This window comes from Lontra canadensis, unplaced genomic scaffold, assembly GCF_010015895.1.
Source record: "Lontra canadensis isolate GAN:19392208 unplaced genomic scaffold, GSC_riverotter_1.0 scaffold215, whole genome shotgun sequence".
NCBI classification, from domain to species: Eukaryota; Metazoa; Chordata; class Mammalia; order Carnivora; family Mustelidae; genus Lontra; species Lontra canadensis.
Genome location: NW_022631209.1, coordinates 771,904 through 790,711, shown reverse-complemented (window position 1 = coordinate 790,711; position 18,808 = coordinate 771,904). Strand labels below are relative to the sequence as shown.

At 37.7% G+C, this 18,808-nt stretch overlaps 2 protein-coding genes across 14 annotated transcripts in view; one reads left to right on the top strand and one right to left on the bottom strand.

The window, feature by feature from the left end:
- Positions 1 to 11,772, top strand: part of ABI1 (abl interactor 1) — a 118,308-nt gene extending 106,536 nt beyond the window's left edge. For 5 of the 10 annotated variants that reach the window (XM_032848936.1, XM_032848937.1, XM_032848944.1 and 2 more), the window contains 3 exons: positions 2,251 to 2,337; positions 6,155 to 6,340; positions 10,081 to 11,772. In XM_032848936.1, coding sequence (XP_032704827.1) covers positions 2,251 to 2,337; positions 6,155 to 6,340; positions 10,081 to 10,256 — 449 coding nt within the window. In that variant the 3' untranslated portion in view covers positions 10,257 to 11,772. The remainder of the gene's footprint in view (positions 1 to 2,250; positions 2,338 to 6,154; positions 6,341 to 10,080) is intronic. The other 5 variants (XM_032848939.1, XM_032848945.1, XM_032848946.1 and 2 more) reach the window with 1 other exon arrangement.
- Positions 11,773 to 12,045: 273 nt separating this feature from the next.
- PDSS1 (decaprenyl diphosphate synthase subunit 1) overlaps positions 12,046 to 18,808 on the bottom strand; it is a 44,651-nt gene continuing 37,888 nt past the window's right edge. For 3 of the 4 annotated variants that reach the window (XM_032848947.1, XM_032848948.1, XM_032848949.1), the window contains 2 exons: positions 15,511 to 15,591; positions 12,046 to 12,499 (listed from right to left, as the gene is read on the bottom strand). In XM_032848947.1, the coding sequence (XP_032704838.1) occupies positions 12,359 to 12,499; positions 15,511 to 15,591 (222 nt within the window). In that variant the 3' untranslated portion in view covers positions 12,046 to 12,358. Of the gene's footprint in view, positions 12,500 to 15,510; positions 15,592 to 16,717; positions 16,792 to 18,808 lie in introns of those variants that run through there. The other variant, XR_004381577.1, reaches the window with a different exon arrangement.

The following is an 18,808-nucleotide window of genomic DNA, read 5'->3' as shown; positions in this document are numbered from 1 at the left end:
ACTGAGTACTCCGTTTCCCTAAGAAGTTGGTTTTATTTATAACGCATGTTCTGAACATGTATTTTACAGCAGAGCTAGAGGAAAGTTCTCTTATTTATTTCCAGTGTAATTTAGAGTTAAAGATTGTGTTCTAGCAAAAAACTAAGAAATGAAAAACACTTGAGCAAAAATGTCAAAATTTACAGATAATCCCCAAATTTATGCAGTCCTTTTTCCAGACTAAAATTTTCATCCAGGCTACCTACCAAGAAACTTTACCTGTTAGAATTTTATCTCACATTTCCCCTGATTTCCTTTTCGTAATGAAAGGAAGCTAAGGAAGCTAGAGTCTGAATATGCCATGGATTATCTGATTATTAGCCTCAGTAGTTTCATGACCTCTTCATTTTTTTTTTCCATAATATGTTGTGTTTTTAGATCCCATCTTTATGTTCTTTATTTTTCTTTGCCTCACTTAGATATTTAGTTCACTCTGCAAATAGGATTTTTGGTGACACTTTACCTAATTTGTGTAGTTTTATTTCAGCAGTACTCAGTGGGTTCCTTATTCTCAAATAAGATCTTTTCATTACCGAGTGACTATATCTTTCAGATACAATAAAGGAAATTTGGATTCAATTTTTTGAAAATATTAGGTGTCAAAATAACTATCCCTCAATCTGAGTTACTGTTGGTGTTATAGTGGTAGTGGTAGTAGTGGTGGTTGCTGTAGTAGTAGTAGTAGGATGTAAATGTTTTTAGTGTTTTGATGTGCATATTTTCCCTTCTGTCCAGGCGTGGTGCTAGTGACTAGTATCTTCATAGCATAGCTTTTCTTTTTCTCTCTGTACTAACCAGCATGTCTAGTTACTAAGGGTTGTTTCTAAACAAATTCTTTAGGTTTGTGGGAGGTTTGTTTTGTTTTGAAATCAAAATTGTAACATTTTATTTATTTAAGAGCCTTCTACATCCAAAGTATCAGAATCAATGAGGACCAGTTTCATAGTGAATTGAATGTTAATTTTAGCCATATAATGAATATTAATGCAATTACATTGCTTTGGTAAGTTACTGCTGCTTTGAATACTGAACCTCTTTCAAATTTTTATGCTTACCAACAGAATTTGTACAACGGGTTAATTGAAACGACCTTTTGGTTAAATGATCCTTGGGAACGAATAGATTGTTTTTCTCTGTCAATTTAGTGTCATGTTTTAGTGACTGCCAGTAAACTGAATTTTGCAAAGTCAGTCCTGACTTTCTAAGCAATCTCTGGCAGTTACTGTCTTGCTAAAAATGAGACAAAATGATAGACTTACGAATGTTTACTTCTAGTTTGCTGCAGTTTTTAATACATTTGTTGCCCACGTGAGCATTTGATATACCAATTTCCTATAAATTACATCCTCTCCAGTAAGAAGTTGAAGTGTTTTCAGCTACTCAGGGATTCGTTATAAATTACTTTAATGCAAATAATTGAGTATTTTCACCTTTAGGAGATCAGGTTTCCTATTTCGAACAGTGATAAAATGAAGAAGGTACTTTTGAAATACTTACTATGAAACTCAATGAACAATTAACATGGTATGTGGAGCAGTCTTATTCCGTAGGAAATTTAGGAGGGATATCTTTACAAATAAAATTGTCACCTTAGAAAATACCTTGTTTTACAGTAACAAGGGTTTTTCCTGGAGAGCTATGTGTAAATTTAGATATATAATGGTTTTAAAGGAAACCTGTGATTAGTATGTCTTCATAACGGAATAAACGGCTATTCCATAACATATATTCCATAACATAACATTTATTTATTTATAACATGGATTCTGATTTACAACATTACCTTAAAGCTAGATATTACCTGCTAGGTTATAGCAATATGGCAAAGACAAAATATCCTGGAAATATCACTGTTAACTCATTTTTTTAAAGTCTTTTTAGAATTTGAAAAATTCATTACATGAAAATGAGTGTGATGGTAAACTTAAATGTTCCCCAAACAGTTAACATTAGGGTTAAATTAAATGTATCTTTAAAAATTTAACCAGTTGGCTAAGCAACAACTCCGTTTAGGTTGGCTGGTGGGAACGGAAGTTGAAGAAGGTTCTGCAGGTTTTTTGTTTTTTTTTTTTTGTTTTGTTTTGTTTCATTTGCAAACTGTTCTTTGCATACTTATGTTTGTGGTCCTTGTAACTGACTTCTGCTTTTTGTTTGTTTCCTTTTCTTTCCTTTATCTGTTTTACTTCCCCCACACTGTGTTGTCGCCACCAGTATCTATTGCTCCACCCCCTCCCCCTATGCCTCAGTTGACTCCACAGATACCTCTCACAGGCTTCGTGGCCAGGGTGCAGGAAAACAGTAAGTTCGGGAAAACTGAGCTGTGAAGAGTAGAGGCTGTTTCCTTATAGCATGCATGGCTGATGAGTCATCGTTTTCTTACTTTTATTGAGAAGCTAATCTTGAAAACAGGTGCAGATACGTTTTTGAAACTGAAGAGCACGGTCTTCAGTTTTTTCTCTTGTGTGCATGATTACTGACCCATATAAATTTCAACTGCAACTTTCTTATTTACATGATCTAAAACATGAAATCGGATCTTTGCAGATTCTTAAGGAAAGCATAATGAAACATAAAAATTCAAATTGTATGAAAACTACCAGCTTCCAATAGTTATTAGGGAGGGGAGTTAGAAGACATTTTGTATTCTGTTGCCAGCAAATTTCTTCAGCATATAGAAAATTAAAATATGAGATTAAATGTATTACACATTGGGGGCAGGGATTTTTTCCCCTTTAGTTACATAAAAATTTTAGTGAAAGCTTTGTAAAAGCCTCAGATTTTTATACAGAAATAACTTTGAACCTATATAAAAGTTTGATGTTACAATAAGAATGAATCTGCAAGAATAAGTAATTTATATCCAGGTTATCCATTTGAGTGTGATACTGGCAAGCCCTTTTCTGTTTTGGCTACATGCAGGCCCGTGAGGAATGTTTCTGAATACGCACATCTCATGCTTTTAGGTCTTCTTGAAGACATGTCAGTTTAATGACTTTTGGAAATTCTTGGAATTCATGGAATACATGGATTTGATTAGGATAGAGTAGTCTATATTACTGCCTGATTACCTTGAGGTTCCAGACGATGTTTAATCCTAACTGCACGATCAGAGTGAGTGTTGACAAAATAAAAAATACCACCATTACTGAATTATACTAGGCCAGAGTAGCTGTTGAGATTAAGATGGCAAGGTGGTCTAATAGTGATTTACTTCATTTGGGATCATTGCCATGCAAATAAATTTTAGAATGGTTTCAACAAATGTGTAACCCACATGACTACCCCATCCTCCAGGAGAATACAGTGTGGCAAATTCCATTGTTCAACTTTTGCTGACCCTGTTGTGTAATTCTCCACATTTCTTCCCTTCCTCCAGTTAAATAATTGTTTATTCAGTGTTATGTGCTAGGCTCTAAGAGAAAGTTTCCAACTTTAAGAACCATATATGATTGAATGGGCTTTTTATAAGATGTAATTCCAAAATGTTGAGTAAACCGTCCTTATTGTTAACATTTGTTTGAAAACTCCAATATGTTTAACTTATATAAAAACTTTGACTTATATAAAAAAGTGAATCTTATTTTTTGAAAAGAACTGAGTAAGGGTAAATTGCTGGTCCTTAATGCTGTAAGAGTTTTAAAAACTTGAGCAGCCTTATAGTCAATGGGAGGACACTTTAAGATAGCCATAATAAACATCCATTTAGTGGAACCAAAGCATATTGACTAGCATTTTGGTAAGTTTTTTAAAAAAAGATTTTATTTATTAGAGGAAGAGTGAACATGTGAGAGACAGAGAGCCTAAGCACCCCAGCGGGAGGAGAGGGAGAGAGAGATGCAGGAGCCCCGCCCCACCCCTACTACTGTTAAGCAGGATGCCTGATCCCAGGACTCTGGGATCATGACTTGAGCTGAAGGCAGATACTTAACCGACTGAGCCACTCAGCGCCCGCCCCCCCTTTTTTTTAAATAGAAATTCAGTATTAATGTATGTAATTCTGGACACACATGGTTTTTGCTAAAGAAGACTGTGGTACTGTTTTATTTTAGTTCTTTTCCCCAGACTTACAAAGTGGAATCACTTACTCTCCTTGCACTGCAGAATGTGCAGCTTTATTTAGGATCTATTTTTTTTGAAAGCATGTTAGGAAGATTGATTATAAACTATGTATCAGTATCTTACATGTTTTATGGAGTACGAATTCTGTGTTCTATTAAATACGCAGTTTCCTGTGGCAGTTAGCCTACTAAATGTGCTTCAGTTTAAGACATGAGCCCCTGAAAGAGTTCATGTGTTTACATCTGTGTACGATTAACATCAGGAAGCATTTTTGAACTAATTATGTGCGGTGCTAGACAAAGGATGATGCATAGAGCATAAGATTGAGTAGACCTCTGCTCTTGTGTATATATAATTTGGAGATAAACCAGTGTAGATTCATGGCAGTTGGACATGAAGACAGTTGAGTGAAAACATGAAACTGGTAAGTTATGTATATGAGTAAATGCAATTTAGGGATTCAGGCAAACATAATTTATACCTTAAGCCAAATTGAGGATAGGAGCTGTGGCTCTTTGATGTTAGGATGGATTCATACCCATTTTCTTCTCCTCAGTAATACTAGAAGCTTTGTGGAGAAGGTAAGGGCAAAAATAAATGGACCCAAGCGTTTGATGGAAAAAGACCTGCTTGATAGCTATCAAAATGAACATCACCACACAGGGTTTGTTTTCTCATAGTCTTCCTCGTCCCCCGACAGGATCAAATAAAAAAACCACAGAATTGAAGTGGTTGTGGAAGTAGGGCTGTTATCCACAGGTGTTCTAAATCTGGATCCCTTGGTTATAGTCTCAGCACGTTATTCCAGATAGGGTGGAGTAAGCTTTAAAATCTGTATTACAAAGAGATTATGACTGCATGCTTTGATCACATAAATAGCCCCAGAAATTGGCATTTGAGTTAGTATGTTGGTATTCTGAATTTCTCCCCTGCAGATATTACAGAATTCCTTGTATCAGTTTATGTCAAAACATTTTCATGTCTTTAACTTTCAAAGAAATTTGTGGATCAGAATTTTGAATTAAGAATTAGTTGTGTGTTCTGCGTTTGAATTCCTTAATATTGGGAGCACTTGTTACCTGGTGTCATAGTAGTTCAGTGAGCATAGTTCTAGCCTGACATTTTCTCATTTCACTGTTCGATTATTTAAATCACACACATACATGTACAACACCCATCTACATCTTGAGGTATGAGTCATTATTATTGGTTTGCATGATGTAAGTTCCTTTTTGTTTGTTTGTTTTTAATTACATCTTCCTGCAACACTTTAAGAATTTTTATTGTGGATGTATTCTTAGAAAATTTGCCCCATCCCATGCTTAAGTTTTACTAGCAATAATGCAAAAATTCTTAGCTTGCTTTCTGCATTTAAAATGTTGATTATGGATTACAGATATTTTAAAAAATATTCAGTGAGATTTTTGTATTAGCTTCTAATTATTCACTTTCTAATTTAATTTCTCTGGTTAAAATTTAAATAAAAGAATAGAAAGCCTACACATAGAAGCAGACCTGATACTGCCAACTTTTTTCTTGATTAAAATAGACAAAAATAAATATCCACCCACTGGAGGCTTACTTCTGGGGAACTAAAAGCTAAAATTAGGGACCTGAATGTGCACAGGGAGTGGTTATCGAATCCTAAATGTGATGGTATACATAATATTTACAGTAGTCCAGATAAGAAATGTGACATAAGGCTTGTTCAAGGAGGTGGGCTAACTAAAGGGTGACATTTGTTCTGACCCAAGCCTTGGAGTAAGGAAACTTTTTTACTCTTGTAATCCTTATAAAAAGAGACATTGTCTCCTAACCTCCTGCATTCATTAATTTGTAGCACTTCTAATACTTTAATTTTTAGCTCATTTTATTACTGCAAAATTATTCTCACAAGTAGTAGAAGCTCTAACACACCAAGCTTTTATTTCTAATCATTGCATGTTTTACTATAGTGCATGCTGTATACAAATTAGAGCTTTACTAAATTCTTTTAACTTATGAATTTTCACTTACTCTGATTTTTGATTCAAATCAATTATCTGAATTCTTTTAGTTGCTGATAGTCCCACTCCACCGCCACCGCCTCCCCCAGATGACATTCCCATGTTTGATGACTCTCCACCTCCGCCACCACCACCTCCAGTGGATTATGAAGATGAAGAGGCTGCAGTCGTTCAGTACAGTGATCCGTATGCAGATGGGGATCCTGCCTGGGCCCCCAAGAATTACATTGAGAAAGGTAAGGTACAGTCATCATGGAGTTGAGGTAAAGAAAATTTAACCTCCCTGAAGAATCTGAGAGCTGTAAAGAACTAGTCCATGTTTCTAGTCCATGTTTCTCAACCCTTTGAATAGGTTTACCAGCCAGCATAATTTAGTTAAGCCTTATTTCCTGTACATTTCCAATATAAAGGGATGCTCTGTCTTTATTTTTTAAGTTCCAAATATGTTATGATGTTAGATGTGGTTTTTCAAATGACATAGGCTTCCAGCTGGAGATGAACTTGCCTGTTTGCATTTTATAGATGAAACAAATAAGGCAGAGAAATGAGTTACATGACTTATGACTTACTGAAAGGAGTTAAATGACTTACTAAAGCCTACACAATTAGTAAAGACTTAAAATTTCTAAGCTCTTAAATAGAGAAACCTTTCATATTTAAATATCTTAAAATAAATTGGGACTATCATGAGAAAGAGCCTCAATTAAAAAGTTTTCAGTTAGTTGATCTTGTAAAAGAGAAGATAATCACTAGAATTTCATTTCTTGAAATTATGTGTAACTTTCACATCCAAATTTGTCAAAATAACCTGACATTCACTATAATTTATGCATTAAGAAAACCATGGTAAGAAATAAATCCCATTTTTAGAGAATTATATGCTTTTTTTCATCCAGCTCTGTGTTGTTTTAAAATCTTTGTTTGTCGGGTTTTGAAAATGCTTGTAATGTAGATTAAGCACATTGGATTGCTTTCAAAACACATTTCCCTCGCACTGGCCTTTACTCGGTTCACTGACGTTGAACAAGTAGCTGTAGCTCGGGACCACAGCGCTGTCCTGTGCCGGCTTTGAATACATGGCTAAAAGGGAATTTGCTGTTTTCCTTTTGTGTGTATATTTGTGTGTTTGTGTGTGTAAATTTTTTGAGTAGTTGACACACAGTGTTATATTCGTTTCAGGTTTACAACATATGATTCAGCTTCTCTGTAGGTTATGCTGTGCTCCCCACAATTGTGGCTGCCATCTGTCACTGTACAAGCTACTAAAATACCATTGACTACACTCTCTACGCTGTACCTTTTGAAATATTTTTCAACAGTGAATATTCTACATACTGTTCCGGAAATCTGGAATATATTCTCTACTTTATGTTTAGGTTCTCCTCTGCCTTTAAATAGAGATAGGTGGTGGTTATACTGAGGTTGATAAACATACATAGTCTTGAGTTGTGTACCTTTATCTCCTGGTTTGGAAAAGCAAATTTAACTTTAAATTGGGATTAATATGGAACTAATAAAAATTGATAAATTTAAAATGATACAGTGGTTAAGACACTTGGCAATAGAGCAGAATTACAAAATGTCTTTACGAGTTGAAATAATAGTCTTTAGTGGTCATCACACATTTTGTAAAAGACCAGATAATAAATATTGTTAACTTTTTAAACATAATTAACACAGCAGCATTGTCTTCAGGTGTACAACATAATAACTTGACACGTTTGTATTACAACATGAAATATTTTTTACTTTGCCAACCATACAGTCTCTTCTTTCACAGCTACTTAGCCCTACTCTTGCAGCCCTTAAGCAGCCATAGAGAGTACTTAGGTGAGCGGATGTGTCCATGTTCAGATAAAACGAAGTTTTAATAAATTACAAAAAAAGCAATGGTTTGGATTTGGCCAGTGGCCATTGTTGGCTGATCTGTAGTCTACGTCAGAGAGTTGAGATTTAGAGGATTATATTTAAAGTCTTTTTAAATAGTCCTCTTTATAATCACAAGATGAATTAAGATGGTTTAATAGAAATTTCCTTGAATGTATTAATCAACAATATGACATGAATGTTCCAAAAGCCAAATTCTTAGAGTACATTAGTTGAACTGTGAGCTATATATACACAATGTATACATATATATATAATATAGATATATATACCAATCTGATCATATCCATTTATATTACACTACATTATGTCTACTTTTGAGTACCACATTTTAAGATCGTGCAAATTGGAATGTCAAGAGGAGAGTATCAGAAGACAAAATACCTAGGAAGTGCACCTATAATGTGAAACAGTTGAAAGCACTGTTTCTAAGTTGAGGAGAAGATTGCAGGGGAACTAGGTAGCTGTCTTCAAATTTTTATCATGTAGAAGTAGGAGTTTAGCTCTTTGTATGAGTTAGGATTCTGGAGAGTGGAGTGGACATTGAATTGTTAATGATTAAGTACTCAGCAGTAAGGATTATTGTAGGAGAGAATATATATGCATTGGGGAGGGGAAGTTGGGTACGACTAGGATTCATTTACAGAAGGACTTGGGTTCAGTACTGTTACCAGCTCTTTGTCTAAGTGGAACTAAAAACATGAGGGAAAAAAAGCTTTCATTCTGCTAACTTTGAGGGTATCAGGCTTTTGTCAAGATTAGTCTGAAAGTTCTCTACACACCCAGACTCTAACGTATTGTGACTGTGAATACAAAGAAATTAATGTTACCAAAGCTAATAAATAATAAATAATTGACAGATTAGTAAGTAGTATGTTAACTAAGTTATTACAGTATTTTCCTTACTAATGATTTTCTAGTAATCACTCTGTTTTCTTGAATGGTTATGTAGGCAAAAGTAGTAACAGGATAATAATTTAGTACTATTTATTCTGTATGTTTTTGGGTTTTTTGGAAACTGGATAGGTCAGTGACCTTTAACTATGATTCTGCTGCAGAATTAAAATGCAGGAGAATGGACTTGAGTTTACTTAATATGGTTTTGTAAAGGGAAAAAAAGGTTGCCTATTTTAAATTTTGTGAATGGTGCTATGGATCGGTACTTTAGGTCTCTTCCTTATTTATAATTCACTAATTCAGAAGGAGAAGTTACCTTTCTCAGGGGAAAAGCAAGTTCCAAAATATCTTAAGCGCCATAAGCAGTGTTTTCAGAAAAAAGATAACACGAAGTAATGAACATCTCTGACACATACCGTTTCACATATACTGGAAAATTAACATATAACTTCAGAACTATCAGGCTATAAAGGCAGAATGAAGGAACAGTTAAATTTATAAACCTGTTTGGAAGACTAGTAATGTTTTGATGACTGTCTTTTCCACGGCACTGTTCATAAAGGAAGTGACCATTTTGAACTCAAAGTAATCAAAACCAGAGAATTGGAAACTGTTCTCTAAGTCTTAATTAATGGGTCTTTGCTCACCTATTCCCCCCTTTAAAAAATATCCCGTTGACTTTTAACGTATGTAAATACTCTTTTAAACAATCTAGGTATGCCTCCATAAATTACATGCATATTTTCTGTGGATGAGTAGGATGAGATTGACCTCCCAGGATATGCATAATTTCCAAATTAGGTTGGGTTGTTACCTGATTTACTGATTAGCTCTGTAGCTTTGCCCACTACCTATTTTGGAATATGGTGTTTTGCAATGGTTGGCACTTAGTCGATTTTTAAACAATTGAAACATCTAATAAATACGAAAATTCAGGGATCCTGGATAGATTGGTTGGAACTGTGGACTTCTCTCTAGCCAAGTTGTCAGTTTGATCCTACCATCAAGCCAGTGATTGAGGAACATGGTTGGCCACCGACTTAACCTGTTTTTACCAATGTAAGAATTAACAGAATTTGTACAAATAGTTGGTTTTGCTATACTATCGATTTAACTGGCATTGCATTTAAAAATTCAGTTAAATGTTGGAAATAGTGCACTTACCATGGCATTTCCGCTGTTCTTTCCATAGTTGTGGCAATATATGATTATACAAAAGACAAGGATGATGAGCTATCATTTATGGAGGGTGCAATCATTTACGTAATAAAGAAGAATGACGACGGCTGGTATGAAGGAGTCTGCAATCGAGTGACTGGTCTGTTCCCTGGGAACTATGTTGAATCAATCATGCACTATACTGATTAAATTTTTTGCTTTTAAAGTAGGTGGTTCTTATTACTCAGTCATACTGTGGGACTATTATGGTTAACAGAATTGTCTTAAAATGTTTTAAAATGTGCCCATACTTTCAGGACATGCTGTTTTATTGATATAAATGAATGTCTACCTGTAAGCATACATCTTTGAGGCAGTTTGTGAATTGCTAAACAGCAATTTATACAAGAGGCTGTCTGTAACTGACTATGCTTATGTGCTTACTTACACAGTTAACTTTATGACCAGCTTAAGTATTCTGGGGGTGTGGGGTATAATATTTAACAAATCATGATTCAGATTGTACCATTACATGTTCAGTGCAGCATGGTTACTAACGCTATGTCAGACTAATATTAAAATCAGAAAATTTCAATCCTGGTGCTGGTCATACTTTTTGTTTAGACTTTCTCATTCTTGAAATATGCTATTTGTTTAAAGCATGCATACAAATTTATGTATTGAAATATACTTAAAAAAATCCAAGATGCTTCCAATTTGTGTAATACTTACTTGGAGTACTCGTACTTCGGTCTCTTGAAATGAATTGAGTCTCTAAGGTCTCCATGTGAAACAAAACAAAGGGTTATCTGTAATGTTGTAATTTGTACCTAAGTTTTTTAATGAGTGAATTTGCATTATAAATTTTTTCCATTCATAAATACATAAGTGAACCAAAGGTTTTTGTCCTTTCCTTCACTGGTTTGCTTTTAAAATAAATAGGTAAATGAATAAATAAATGAATAAATAAATAAAGATACTGATTTATTGCAGAATTATGGTTCTATTTTCTCAATATATTAACTTGGAAAAAAAATATTAGCCTTATCTCAACCTGTCCCAATGGCAGTGACTGATTTTTGCAGATTTAAAATCTGAGATGGGTATTTACAAGTCAATCTGCTGAATTCCTTTTCTAAAGTAACTTTTTCAAAGCTAAGAAAATGTGTTAAAGTATGCACATTCTGTAAGTAAAATTCTTGAGGACTGCCATATCAGTCCTTCGGTTTTCCAGTGGATTGTTGTATACTGGGTTCAATGAAAGGAAATTATCTTTTACATGTTGTTTTTGTAGAAGTGGGTGCAATTGACTTTTGAATAGGCGCTATTTAATCCATTACCTGGCACTAGCAACATAAAAATGTTTTAAGAAAATAATTTGAAAAAAGGTGGATCATATATAATCAGTGAACGGGGGATATCCCTGACCCAACAGATTTATATTGTCTTTTGAAACAACTGAAATGCAACACATGCACTTTGTGTGTCTCCTCTTAATTTAAGGGAAGGTTAGAGGGATGTTTTTTTGTTACCTTGTGTGTAATTCAATATTGCCTAGGATATTAAAGTAGAGCACTCAAGTGTGGGTTTCTGTGTATTGAGGATTTGTTTGGATTTCAAATTACAGTTACGTACTGGGCGTTACAGACGTGTAACAGCATAGTAAATGGTAAGACTAGTGCAGAACATTTATTTCTGAAAATTAAAGGCCATTATTGCTACCAAATCAATGTGACTGTTGGATATGCATTTTGCCTTTGTTAATTTTAAACATGATTTCATTATCACTAGTGATCAGCTAGCAACCTTTTTCATTTTTTCAAGTGGAATGTTCTCTTAATTTTGTATATAACCTGTTGTCTAAATTTTATGTACAGTCTTTTATAATAAACCATTCTCCTATATGAAATTTTGGATACTGTTAAAATCTAATGTGGATTGAAATGTAGACTTCACATTTTTTGTGACCTTTACTCCTATGGTGAAACACGATAAACCATTTGAATTTTAACATTGATTATTTATTTGTGTAATGCTTTACATGTGGATCTTAACAGTGTAAACAATACCACATATAACCATCAAGATACCTCGATTAGAATTTACAGAACTAGAGTGACAGATTTGGATGGTTTAATTCCATTTAAAAAGTTTTCTGAAAAACTTTGCCAATAAAAAAATTGCCCATCGATAACGTTGAAATGATTTTTTGAAATGATTTTTGGTTACCTGCACATGAAGCAAAGAATATTTCACAGAATTTTTTAGGCACGGTCTGGTGGAATAGCTGCCAGAAGCAGCAGAAAGAGTTGTCATTTCTCTCTTGTGAGGACAATTTCTGAAAGCTGTATGAGGGCATCTCTTTCCGGGGATGGTCGAAGTTTACTGATCTCTCGTACTGCTTCATGGCAGTACCGCTGTGCGAGGTAGGTGGTTTGCTGCACACCGTCACTCTGGTGGGTAAAGAACAAAAGAGGACAGATGCTTCACTCTCTGCTCAGCTCTTAAATTCTTGCTGTGACAGTTAAAATGTCTCTGTCGTGATCCAGTGCTGTCTCTCCCTCCCAGCTCATCATTCCAACTTCCACACCTACTGCGTTGAGGCACTTTCCTCAGATGGAAGGACGTTTGTATTGAATCAGCGTGCAAAACAACTAACTCATTAATATCAAATAGCCACCTATGTTCCCTTAAGTATTTGATTTTTAAGTGATAAAATTATAAATTTAAAAAACATATACATAATAAAGCACAAATGATGGAAATCAACAGTTCCCTTCTTCCATGGACCCCGGCTTTACCTGCTGGTTTTAATGTCTTAATTAGCAACTTCAGTCATTATCTATTGCCTTTGTGCTGAGAAAGGTGAGGCTTTAGCCCAGCCGCCCTACGCCTCCTGATTGGGTAATTCTGTTACCATCTTCAGTACTATTACTTGTGTCATCATGTAACACCAACTACTTCCTTTATCTCACGGATACCAGTGTTCCCCTTCTTTAATGCTACAGAGATCTGCATTCTCTTCTGGAGCCATGTTTTTATGTTGGTTCTAAAAGCTGAACATTAATAAAACACGGTTTCCATGATGTACATATGTTTACTACAGAATCAAGTCATGTACTGTCACTTCATTCCAAGCTCACAAGCCCACTGCCATCCAGAGTAGAATATTCCTGACGTCACTCTGAAAGGCCTCTGATTTTCTGTACTTTACTGATACAAAATAGGATGCATTTTATTTTTGCTTTACCTTAGTATACCAAATCCCACTTTTGAATGTAACTGCCTGATCTTCCTACCGCCTTCATCATCCTGTTTGTTGCTTAGACTGACCGCCTTCCAGCTGTACCCGCTGCCATCCCCAGCAGGTTTCTATCAGATGCAGCCCATTCCGCTGGTTTGAGTGCTCACAGCTTTCACACTGTCTTGGGGTTTCCATGTTGTTACTAAAATACATCCACAGATAACTCTATAGTGTAAGTGGAAGGAGGACTTAACTCAGTGAATGGTTTGAAAGGATATAGAATTCTAGCTTTAGAATGTTTCCTCATCATTTGGAAGGCCTTACCTATTATAGCGTCCAGGGTTTTTACTGTACACTGAGCCAGTTCTGAACTCTTCTCCTGACCACTCTTTTCATTTTCTTTTTGGATTCTCGTCCTGAAACGCCTGTTACCTCATCATACTGATCCTCGCAAAGCCTTTCTCATTTTCTTCTCTTGCTGTTTGTTTTTAAGGATTTGTTCATTTCATGTTATAACCCTCCTCTGGAGCTAGTTTTTCACAACCACTTAGAATTCTTTGAGCTTGTACTTATTTATTTTTTTTTTAAATACCTTATTCCATGGATAGGTATTTTTTCACCCCCCCAATTTATATTTTTCCCTGAGTATTTCTGTTTATCTTGGTCTCATTCACCAAACTTTTCATCAGTGGGTTTAGTAATTCTACTAAGTAAATCCTAGTTGTTCACTCACATTTAATGAAGGAATAGGGACTAGGAAGGAGCTCTGGGTGAAGGGAGTTAGGATTTAGAGGTCTTCGGAGAATTTAAGAGAACATTCTTGTACCTTTCTAAATGCGCGTCTGTCTAGGCTTGCTGGATCTTCGTCACTGTTTTGCTAAAAGCCACAGTTAATTGCCCCTCTTTGCAGTCCCACTTCAGCCTTCAGTAATTCTGACAGCAGAACCTCTCCCAGGTACATCACCTCTTTATCAGCTACAGTCCTCCTCCTGAGTTTAGAACAGTACTGCCAGACTACCCTCCAAAGAGGTGGTAGCACATTATGATGCTTAACAGTATGAGACTGAAGAGAAATACATCCTTTGGAGGGGTCTTGCTTTTTGGAAATCCGCAAGGTAATGATTTGAAGGACTGCACTAACCATACATCAGACCACACATTAGCTCACTAAAAACTGCTCACCCATCTCATTCATTAGATCTACTGGCTCCAAATAACTTCAGGTTTAGATTTTGGAAAGAGTTCATGCTTGAAAGACAGTTATTGAAAAGTGAAAATACGCCAAAAGATCTGGCTTCTACAGGAAAGTTCTGAGGATATGTGCAGTATATCTGAAGTAAGCTGACAGCCCCTGAAGGTGAAACAGTCTGCCTCTGTGGGTTCTTGAGTGACCACTGGTGGCAGTTCTAGGAGGGGCCAGGGATGGCCCACACTGAGGTGATGGCTGTGAGCACCCAATAACCTGGTGGTGGCAAAGGTAAGCTGGCACCAGGAGGCCTGTCTGGGGGCCTGCAGGGCAGCAGTGCTGCTGGTGGATTTGGGGAAGACTGCTTTCAAACCAGCGGGGCTCAGCCCATACGACACATTAGAATCACTTGCATAGAGACACCTGGGTGGCTCAGTGGGTTAGGGCCTCTGCCTTCGTCTCGGAATCCCGGGCTCCTGGGATTGAGCCCCGAGTCGGGCTCTCTGCTCGGCGGGGAGCCTGCTTCCCCCCTCTCTCTCTGCATGCCTCTGCCTGCCTGTGACTCTGTCAAATAAATTAAAAATCTTAAAAAAAAAAAAATCACTTTGGTAGTTTTAAAAAAGTCCTAATGTCCAAACCTTACCCAAGACCACTTAAATTAGTCTTCAGAAAGAGTTCTAGAAGAATAAAGAATCATACAAGTTTCTCTTCCTCAGTTTTTGTCAAGTCAACAATTGACCACACTTGGTCTTGCATCTAAAATTTGTTCTGTTATTTGGTTAAAGAACTCTGCTGCACTGCACCTGCTCCTGCCTTCTTTCTTCGTAAAATAATCTTACCTGGGGAGCGCCTGGGTGGCCCAGTGGGTTGGGCCTCTGCCTTTGGCTTGGGTTGTGGTCTCGGGGTCCTGGGATCGAGCCCCACATCGGGCTTTCTGCTCAGCAGGGAGCCTGCTTTCCCCCCTCTCTCTCTGCCTGCCTCTCTGCCTACCTGTGATCTGTCAAATAAATAAAATCTTCAAAAAAAGATCTTACCTGTAATACATATTGTCGAGCTCTGTCCACATCTCCCGGCAAACTGAACCGTCTCATTATCATAGCATTCATTTCTGGGAACTAGCCATAAAGAAAGAAAATATTTATTTATTGCTCTTGTGAGAATCAAATGTTCTAACACTAAGTTTATAACAACAGGAAAAAACAAAAAGGTGATTAAATGTTTAGATGGTTTGGGGGCGGGGGTAATAAATTGTAGCAATTAAAGAAGCAGAGCTAAAAGAGACATCCGTCTTCCATGCCCGGGGCTGAGTGGGTGCTCAGGAGAAGCAGCTGCTGATCCTTGTTCATTCTGGTGTTCTTTCTATTCTAGTCTTGGGTCCAACACTGAGTAAGAACGAACGAACAAGCTACATCCCTCAAATCTCCTTACCGCCCTAAGAGTTCTCAAGCTTTACACTGCACCAGAATCACGAGAGGCCTGCTGGGCCACTCCTTCAAGGTTTCTTGATCAGTAGGGATGGGGCCCGAGCATGCATTTCTAGCAGATTCCCGGATGATACGAATTCTGCTGACATTCTGAGAAGCAGTGGCCCGAGATGAGGGTGGGAATTAAGCATTCTACTTTTAGTGCTAAGCTGAGTGACACTTGGAAGCCACTGAGGTGTCTGAGCAGAGGGTATTACGAGCAGAGGGTGCTCAACGTTGGCTGCACACTAGAGTCAGTCGGGAAGCTTATGGTTGCCTGGATCTGCTCCCAAGGATTCGGATTGGTGGGGGCGGGGCCGGGGTCTGGCCTGGGCATCAAGCTTTTAAAAGCACTCCAGGTGTTTTTCATGTGCAGTCAAGTTTGAGACCCACCGAATTAGAGGAGGCAGAGAGGCCAGTCACGTTACTGTAGTGGATTATAAAGACCAGAGTGAAGCTGTGGCACTAAGAGAGAAAAGGAAACAGGTACACTGAAGACAACCTATGCTCTGCAGTAGGGAGCAACAATTCAGGAGAATCGTCACCTTTAACAACCAGGAAGTCAGGACACCAGATCCCTTCATTTTCTAGACTAGTCAGAGCCCTAGTCCTGGAGCCTCCATAGTTGAGTGAGCTCTGTCACCTGTGGGTCCTAACCTCCTCCTCAGTGTCGTGAGGGAGCTTAACCAAATGAGCGGACACCTGTTAGCTCTAACAGCTTCTGGTTCCATGACATAAGAGGTAAGATATGTTTGGTTCTGGACACATCAGTGCTTACAGCAGTTGCCAGATTTTCCCTGGCAGTGAGCCTGAAGTTGTTGTCCTGTAACCACCATCACGGTATTAGTAATCCTAGAAGAAAAAATAGGGCACACATAGAAAAACCTCAACCGGATGATGAAAGATGAAGAATTAAGAGTGTTCTTTCAGAGTCAAGTATGTGTCAGAACAAAGTTCTAAACACACAGAGGCTGCTCACATGCTTAGAAAATGTAAAGGTCAGCAGACGGTCAGTTCTTAAATGAGAACAGGTCATTTGTTTTAGTTACTGGCCTTTTAAGAATAGAGTAAGTTTTATAGGAAACCTATCAGGAAGCTCAAATCAATCAATTTAGTTGGTAAAAAGCCAAATCAAGTAAACATTTGCCTTAATACCGCATTCCAAAATTGGAAGGCCATATCCTCAGGTGTCCTCAGGTGAGAGGACGCTGTTCTGGGCATCTGGGATAATCACTTTGTTTATGGTACATGAGCTCTTTCTGCCGTACCAACAAGGGTGGTAAAATGTGCTGTGTGGTTTCTCGGACTCCTTTTATTATAAAAAGCATCGAGAAAGCAAAGTTTGAAGAAAATATTTGCTTTAGTGAGTGTGACTACATCCTTCCTTTAAACATGTAGTGTGTGCAATTTTAATATGCAAATACCAAACTCTTCCCCTAGGCATTCCTCTGTCCCCTTACTGCGTGCGATGTGGGGAAGAAATGAGAAGCGTTAACGGGAACAACAGTTGCCTGCTTGCAGATTTCGTGAGAAATAAGAAAATTTTTGCCCAGGCTCTTTTAGTTTGAGGGTAGGGAGACCTTTTAAAAATAGGACGAATCTGGGGCACCTGGGTGGCTCAGTCAGTCGAATGTCCGACTCTTGATTTCGGCTCAGGTCATGATCTTGGGGTGGTGGGAGGGAGCCCCGCATCAGGCTCCATGCTTAGGAGGGAGTTTGAGGGTTTTCACTCTGCCCCTCCCCCCAGCTTTCTCTCTTTCTCTAAAATAAATCGTTAGGGAAAAAAAAATGGAACAAATCATATTCTAACTGTGAAATGTATCCATAAACTAAACTAAACTAGAAAGGTGATCAATAAATGTAGCGAGATTACTCACACAAAACCTGGGTAACTAAGGGACAGCTAGTCAACAGTAACAGAAGCCAGGACAGCTGGTGCAGGGGCTGGGGCTGCTGATGGCAGCTGGAAGTGCGGCTACAGGCTGACATTTGGGTCTGGTGACTTTATCAAATAAGAGAAACAGAAGAAAGGAAAAGATCTTTTAAAGGATATTTGAGAACAAATGTAATCTCACCAAAAAAAAAAAAAAAGAACCCCCCAAACACTTCCATTTTGTTTCTGAAGAGCTCAAGTTCCAACTTACATACTCTTTAAAGATTTAACATGACGTCTCTGTTCTTAGAGAAGATCCACGTACACACACAGATGGAAGGGCACCGTCATCCCGGGACCCCTCCAGAAATTTTTCTTAAATCCCCTGTACTAACTTATCCAGAGAGCTCTTCAGAGTGATGTCAGAAATAGTGAATTCAAAGAGAGGGAGTTTCTATTAAGTTGCAGGGTCCAACGAATTCCTATTTCAAAACAACAGCTGGGTGGAAAAGGGTAAGCGGTTTCCCAGAGCTGCTTGTGGTCGAGACTCAGTGTTCTCAGATGGAAAAATTCAAAGACTCATTTAAGTAACTGGCAAACAAAACTCACCCACCTATGGAAAAAGATGACACACCTCTTACGAGGACTCCACTAAGTGGGCAGGTTAGTGACAGGTCCCGAGAGCTGACACAGGCTCTTCCGGAGCGACCCAGGCCCAGAGCACACGAGTTACCTGCTCTGCGGGAAGCCCCACGGGGGATCAGACAAGCTCTCCTCAGCGTCCACGCTGCCAGAATCGGACATCGTGGAGCGAAAGGAACACTGCTCTTACAGGAGTTGGTGTGTAATTGTCTGCTGTGCCATTTACCAGATGTTTAACTTTGGCCAAGTTTGCGCATCGCTTTCTTACTTGTAGAGTGGGCATAATACCTACCACAGAGAGGAGTTGTGAGATTAGAGAGAATGTATCAAAGAATCCTTTGCCAACCAGGAGAA